The sequence below is a fragment of the Egretta garzetta genome, unplaced genomic scaffold (assembly GCF_000687185.1).
Source record: "Egretta garzetta isolate BGI_Z169 unplaced genomic scaffold, ASM68718v1 scaffold618, whole genome shotgun sequence".
Taxonomy (NCBI): Eukaryota; Metazoa; Chordata; class Aves; order Pelecaniformes; family Ardeidae; genus Egretta; species Egretta garzetta.
The window spans coordinates 54,954-62,225 of record NW_009260623.1 but is presented as its reverse complement, the minus strand read 5'-3'; the positions used below and the strand labels follow the sequence as shown (position 1 = coordinate 62,225).

Genomic DNA, 7,272 nt, shown 5'->3' with positions numbered 1-7,272 from the left:
AACAAGTAGGTTTTTTGACTGTTAGTTTTCCCATTGCAGGCACTACCGGAGCATTGTACCTGGTAGTGTGTTCTTCAAAGTTTTGCCCAGTTAGCCTTAATTGGTGAGTATGTGGCTGAAAACTTTTGGGTCTTGCACATAATCTGCCATGGTATTGTGTATTCCACACGTAGAGCTTGATATTTGTAACTGATTCAAACAAAAATGTCTGCTAAAGGAAATTTCTCCCAGACATTGCTTTTGGTTGCATCAGAGAGAAGCGAAGATTTATTAGCTTTTTTTTTTTTTTTTTTCCCAAGAATACCAATCATGGTAGAGATTAACTAAGGTAATAGTGATTAGGGACAGAAACTCAGGCAGAAGAAGCAGGTAGGCTATGCAGAGAGTTCTGATGGGCCCTTGGAGTGAACAGTGTTGAGTAACTTGAAGAAGTGTTTGCTCTTGCTCTTTGCAGAGGCAGGATTGGACACACTCAGTGTATTCTTGCTTGGTCCAAAGGCCCACTGCTGAGGTCCTGCAGTGGAAGATGCTGGTTTTGCCAATCAGTCCTCAGACTTTCGAAAGCTCCCTGTTGAAAGACGAAGGGAAGGAAGAATTTCTTTAAAGCAATGTTATCTCCTTCAGCACTTTTAATCTTTTCATTACTTCATAATCACAGACTGTGTGGTTCTCAGTGGACTAGATTTTTTCCCCAGCGTTCTCAAAAGGCTAGAACAGTGTCAGGCTTAATATTTGTACCAGCATGTGTGTTTGCAGCTTTATCATATTAAATGCATGGACCTGCTTCTATTCTCAACTGAGTAAGTGTAAATCACTCTTTATATTTAGAGTGACTGTAGCAGTATAAACCAAATACAGATTAACTTAGAATCTTTATTTATGTATGTGTGGGTATTTACAACAAATCTTTAAAAGTTAAAGTAGGATGGCACATAATATATTTTAATCTTGCCTACCAAACATTAGTATATGTAGGACTGTTGCAAATCAGATAGACTGTTTGATCAAAGGAGTGAATTTTTATGGAAGAGTTTGCAAAGCCTATTAATTTTTAAAAACTAGATTTCATCTACGCCAAATCTTACCAAAAAATGTTACTCATTGCACAAAAGCCTTCTGAATTCACTGCCTGTGTTTTCAGCATCAAGAGACTCTGTGTACAGCATTCTGACTTTCTATATTAATGGCTTCAGGCCTTTAGGTCTACAGCCAATACTTTCATGCCCAACTGTCAGTCTGTGATGGAAAACAGCAAGTTTGTGAGATAAGTCTACATTTATAAATAAGATTAATAATATTCCTGTTACTTCCTTGATAAGAAGGAATAAATGGAAGTCTCAAAGCAGGATCATTTTCCATCTTTTTTTAAAAAAAATCTGAAGTGGAAGAGAATCCTTCTAAAAATTATAAATTCGTGTTAGTTTTCAATGTTTTCAAGCATTTGTGATGCTCTCAGGACCTGGAGCCTTACCTGATCTCAAAGTTTTTATGGCTTCGGACACTTCCTCCATTGTTGCTCCTCTCTCCAATGTTTTATTCCCTTCCAGGCAGAGCTTCAGGTTTTCAGCACCTCCTGGAATCACAGCCATGAAACCAGACATGGAAAAGACCTTTTGGTCACTCCCCATCTTTTGCTACTTCAGGATTTTGCAGCTAAACCCCTTTGTATTTTAAATGTCGTCAGTGTTCCAACTACTTTACCCTGCTTTAACCATTTTCTCTGCTTAATACCAGTTACATTTCTAACATTTGGCTTCTTTCTGAAACTACTGACTTCTCTGGTTCCCTGCATGCTTTGGATTGGACATTGTTTTTCCTTTTCCTCCTTCATTTCCTCTTTCTACAACTCTTCATCATATCCCCTTCATTCGAGTCACTTGTGAAAATACTACCATGTTGGTACGTTACTGTATAAGAACAAATGTCAGAGTGGACTTAAAACACTATTGGGAAAAACAGCAAAAATATCTCCAGATTTCAAAAAAAAAGAAGGATGTTGTCATATCCTTCCCTGCCGTTCAGAGAAAAAAGTTAATGGAAGGATGTACTCTTTTATTCCAATTTTTACCTTTGCCTTCACAAGAGTTGCCAGAATGGGACTGGGAAGATGAAGAGTGGGAGAGGCAGGATTTGCCCCCTCCTCCTCCACCACTGCCACCTCCTCCACCTGAAGTTTTACCACAGGCTCTACCTCCTGTTTTTCCTTCGCTCCCTCCTCCTCCACCTCCGTAACAGGAAGTTCTTCCGCAGGATCCTCCAGTTCTTCCTCCACTGCTTCCTCCACCTGAGGACCAGCTGCTTCCTCCTCCACTACTTCCTCTTCCGGAAGACCAGCTGGTTCCTCCATGACCTCCTCCTCCTGAAGATCCACCACCAGCTCCTCCCTGCAAGATGCTGTAAGGAGGAAAGGGCATGGATGTATAAGATTTATAGAAACATGACCAGTGCCTGGCATCCTGTCAGCTGTATTGAGGCCACTTTCCGATGCCTTCTGAGCTCCTTGTATGACTGAGAAAGTACTGTTGTGTGAAACATGTTCCAGAGAACTGGTTTTAAACTATCCAAATTAAGGACCAATTAACTGATCTGCACAGAAGAAGAAAAAAAAGATAATGAATAGCTTTAGATGTCTTTCAAAATATGTACCCTGAGTATTTATAAAAGACAGTTATTTTCTTGCTTACTTTTCATTTCCATATAAAACTGTACTTCCAGATTGTACTTAGGAGAAGAAATGGCATTTTATAGTTCTAAATACTTTTCTAAATGTTTTTGTCCAGTTCATAAGTGTAGAATAACACAGCTTTGTACACTGCCAGCTAAGATTTAGATTCCGTATGAATTCTTGTGATTGTAGTAAATATGTTGATGTTGAATCAATTGCACAGGTTCCTAATATAAATATTTCTGCTTTCATCTTCACCTGTTTGCATAGATGCCATGTTAATTAATCGGAATGTACGTACCCAATATCATGCTGCCCTTCCTCAAGCAGTGCTCGGTACTGAGCAATCTCCTGTTCCAGGCGGGTCTTGATGCCCAGGAGCATCTTATACTCCTGGTTCTGACTCTCCATCTCACAGCGGATGCTGGCCAGCTCCTCCTCCAAGGGGCCGATCATACACTGGATCTGCTGCAGCTGCATGTTGTAGCGACGTTCTGTGTCTTCCAAGTTGGATTGCAAAGAGTCTACCTGCAAATGGAAAACACAATACAGTGTTTATGGGAATGGGGCAGGATTAGATCCTTCTTATGCCCAAAATGAGAAGAATCTTACATGGTGTCAGATGTGCCAAGCATCTTTGTTAAATGGAGTGCCAGCTATAGCTGATCTCCTGTCATTCCAGCAACTCACATGTTCTTCACATATCAGAAGATCAGAAGCAATCACTACTTACCAGGCTGATCTGCGACTGCAGCTCAATTTCCAGGCTCTGATAGACACGTCTCAGCTCAGAGACCTGTTGGTTGTTTGATTCCACCTCCTGTCCACTGGAGTGGACTTGTTGACTCACTTCCTCCATCTGAAAAATTAATATACAGAATTGGAGTTTTGAGTTACTTACAATGTCAGCATGGTAGTTTATCATGGAAGCATCTGGCAACACAAGTTGAAGCAGGGCCACTTGTAATATGGGGGCTGTTTAAACTTGCTTATATGGCTCTGCCAGTGCAGTTTAAGCCCACTTGTGATTTTCTTTATTTTAATCAAAGGGATTCTACCATTATATCCTAAAAGTAATGGATGTTGTTGTTTAAAGTGTCATTCATCTACATGAAGTTCTTACCAAAAGTTAGTATTGTTTTTCTTTCGCCATGTGAACATTCAAATTGTAACTATTTACCTTGCTTTCATACCACCTCTCAACTTCTTCACGGTTTTTCTGAATAATATTTTCATATTCTTGTCTCATATCATTCAGTTTTTTCAGCAGATCTTCTCCTGGAGCAGCATTCACTTCCACATTCACATCACCACTGGACTGTGTTTGCAGCGATTTCATTTCCTGCGGAGAAAACCCAGGCCCAAGGCAATAAACAAAAATGGTGAAATCACTTTACGAAAGAGTTTTCAAGTCAGTTAACTTGCTCTGAAGTTATAAACCATCCTGAATCCTTCCAACAACATATATATGTATGCTGGGGGTTTTTTCTTGTTGCAATTATTTGGCCTTGACTTCCCAGTCGTTGCTTGTTGAGAGGGACTGTGCTCAGAGATGCCCTGGAACGGCCTGGGCCTGGCACCCAGCCTGTCTCAGGAGACCCCTTGCCAAGCTGCCACACGTTAGCAGCGCAGGGAAGACTATTTAAAGCAGAGGATGCTACCTGCGAAACCTGCCCATATTTCCAATATTGCAAGTGTTCTTGTTTTCCTCTGCAGTTTGCATTTCAAGGAGCTGGCTCTTACCTCCTCATGGTTCTTCTTAAGGTCAATCATCACCTCCTTTAGAGACTCAAATTGCATTTCCAGGTCAGACCTGCCCAGAGTCAGATTATCCAGCAAGGGTCGCAAGCTGTTAATGTCAGCCTCCACGTTCTGTCGGAGACCATATTCCGTCTCGTACCTGCGCCAAGGACAGTGCAGAAAGGTCAGCCCTGGTATTGGGTTCTCAGCCCTTCTCCTGCTGACCTTATTTCTGAGAAAGTTCACATATCCCAATATCTCAGTGTCTGCTTTTGTTGCTATACTTTATAGCACATAGCATCTCTCAACCAGCAGAATTATGAAATCAGCAGCCACTACTTAAAGTTTAATACTAGTATTAAATAATAAGGTAATGTAAAATTGCCTCTTCTTACTGTAGACTTTGTGCAGGTTTCACCTATCTGTTTCATCTGACTTTCAGTGAGAGAAAATCACAATTTTTCTTTCCTTAAAAATAAAGTTTTTTTTAAGCTTTGGCTCCACAGCCATAAGAAGTATTTCCATTGAAGCTCATCATAGAAACAATGAAGAATTCTGAAGTCTTACAAATTATTTCAGTTGTGCTGCCATGGAACCAGGAGGAACCCTAGTCTCTGTGGATTGACATTTGTTTATGTCATGAATTTATGAAACTAAATTGAGGAAAGTAGGAGAAAGGAAGTTGGTGTCTGGAAAAGAGGAATAGATATTTACTTTATCCTGAAGTCTTCTGCAGTCATCCTTGTGTTATCCAGGTCCAAAAGTACCCTGTTGGTTTCCACAGCTGCAGTCACAATCTAGAAGAGAAGACAATATGCTGAGAAAAATTTTCTGAGTGATTTTCTCAGGTTTGCACAAGGGACAGAAATATGAATGCGATCTTGTTATAATTCCCAGGTGTCTGAGGGGAACAGCATTTCCTACATACAGAGGCCTGGAAAGGTCATCTACAGTGCAAAACAGAGAGGTATCTGTGTGAAAATAGCATGAGAACTGCAAAAACTGTTTTGTCAGTACAAGAGTCCCATCAAGAGGCTCGGTGTCACCGCCATAGCTCTGTCTCACCTTGCGTGCCCGCAGGCCAAAGGCTGTACTCAAATGTCAGGCACCGCACATGGCAGAGGGCTGTTGTTACCTTTTTTCCTATGCTCTAAAATCCACTACAGGCATTCTGAGAATCTGCAGGCACTGCCAATGAATGGTCTGTGGGGAGTGCTATAGGGGGTGGGCATCGTTTCTCCACCTCTAGTTGAAGATAGTTGGATGCGTGCGCAGAAGGCAGGATTTCAAGCACAAAAGGCACTTTCAGAGAGGTGCTTAGCTTAGAAGTGTCCATGCTCAGTGCCTCAAAGATTTTACTTAATCACCAAAAGCCTGTCAATGCTTAAACTTCTCTGACAAATAACATCCTACCTGATTTTGAAGGTCTTCAATTTTTTCATAATAGTGGCTGTAGTCCTTTGTACAAGTAGGTCCTTGCTTCTGGTACCACTCCCTGATTAATTGCTCCAGCTGAGCATTTTCCATTTCCAAATTTCTGACCGTATCCAGGTAAGAAGCCAGGCGTTCATTAAGGCTCTGCATGGTCAGCTTTTCGTCGTTGGAGAGAATTCCCACATTCCCTCCACGAAAGCCACCACTGCTAAAGCTGCCACCACCTCCAGCAAAGCTTCCTCCATAACCACCACCAAACCCGCTCCCACCTGATCCAAAGCCTGCTCCCATGCTGCCACAGCCCATTCCCCCTCCATAACTGCCACCGCACATTCTGCCTCCGTAATAACCACCACTCATTCCTCCTCCATAGCTACCACCGCTCATTCCTCCTCCATAACTACTGCGCCTCATCTTTCCATAACTACCACCACTAGCTCCCCCACCACAGCTGCTCCTGGAACTTCCTCCACCACAACTGCTGCCAGAAATCCTTCCACCACCGCTTGTCCTAGAAGTGATTCTTCTTGAGGAGGTACAGGAATACTTACTGCACCCTCCACCACCACCGCTGCTAGCACTGCCACCACTGCTCCCTCGCAGGCAGCTTTTAGAGGACTGTTTGGAGCTACAGCTCATAGTGGCGGCAGGGAATGACTCGGGTCAAAGCTGGTCTTACAGTTGTTCTGGAATCATAGCTCCAACTTCCGCCCTGCCTGGTCTGCATTTATACCTGAGATAGTGGGTGTCACCAGCAAAGGGAGTACCTTCTTTCCACGTGCATTTGCAAGCCGTAGTTTTTCTGCCAAGGGTAATTTGTCAAAGGGAGATGTTTGGGAAGCTTAACCCATACTCAAAGTGTTCATGATTGTTTGTTTATTAATACAAAACATGTAATTTCTATTGGGTGGCTCTGAATTAGGTGGATCTTTTCTGTGATCTAGTCCACTGACTTACAGTCATCTGAATTAAACTCGTCCCACTCACCTCATCCTGTCCACATTTCTTTCAGCACAACAATAAACTGTCATAGTATGGGACAGTAATCAATGTTACTATCTGTCCTTTAATGTAGTCATTCCTCGCTCATTTCAGATATTTGTCAAGGAATCCCAGCTGATTTTTTCATATTTCAGTGATATTTTAATAGGTTCAGGTTTATGGTTCCCTTATGCTGTATGCTCCTTATACTTTAGTCCTTTGCTGCTTTATGCCATTTGAAAACATATCACGGGATGTGTTTTGTAGGTGCACTGAGCCACTCTGACAGCTCTGCAATTTCTCACAAAAACTTGGTGAACATCATTGGCAAATACTGTAGATGTCGGCAATTTATTCCAAACATACATCTATGATTATGCTTTATAAATAACAATTTAATGATGAAAAATTATGACAGCAACTGGAAAATAGCTCTGTGTAAAACTGTAGGG

The 7,272-nt window shown here is 41.8% G+C and overlaps 1 protein-coding gene across 1 annotated transcript; it reads right to left on the bottom strand.

Moving 5' to 3' along the window:
* Nucleotides 1-486: 486 nt before the first annotated feature.
* Nucleotides 487-6,478, bottom strand: LOC104132223 (keratin, type I cytoskeletal 19-like). Its single transcript, XM_035900909.1, has 9 exons — nucleotides 5,819-6,478; nucleotides 5,120-5,202; nucleotides 4,409-4,565; nucleotides 3,846-4,007; nucleotides 3,395-3,524; nucleotides 2,967-3,189; nucleotides 2,069-2,394; nucleotides 1,472-1,573; nucleotides 487-568 (listed from the first exon to the last, which is right to left on the bottom strand). The coding sequence occupies exons 1-9, from the start codon at nucleotides 6,476-6,478 to the stop codon at nucleotides 543-545; spliced, it is 1,869 nt and encodes a 622-aa protein (XP_035756802.1). The 3' UTR covers nucleotides 487-542.
* Nucleotides 6,479-7,272: the final 794 nt, after the last annotated feature.

Bases quoted from the DNA above. Each gene is read 5' to 3' on its own strand.
- LOC104132223 (XM_035900909.1), bottom strand. From the start codon at position 6,478: ATGAGCTGTAGCTCCAAACAGTCCTCTAAAAGCTGCCTGCGAGGGAGC. The intron at 4,566-5,119 runs GTAAATATCTAT...TCCTTGGCGCAG, and splicing joins GCAGAAGACTTCAGGATAAA to GTACGAGACGGAATATGGTC. The intron at 1,574-2,068 runs GTAAAAATTGGA...CTGTGATTCCAG, and splicing joins CAACTCTTGTGAAGGCAAAG to GAGGTGCTGAAAACCTGAAG.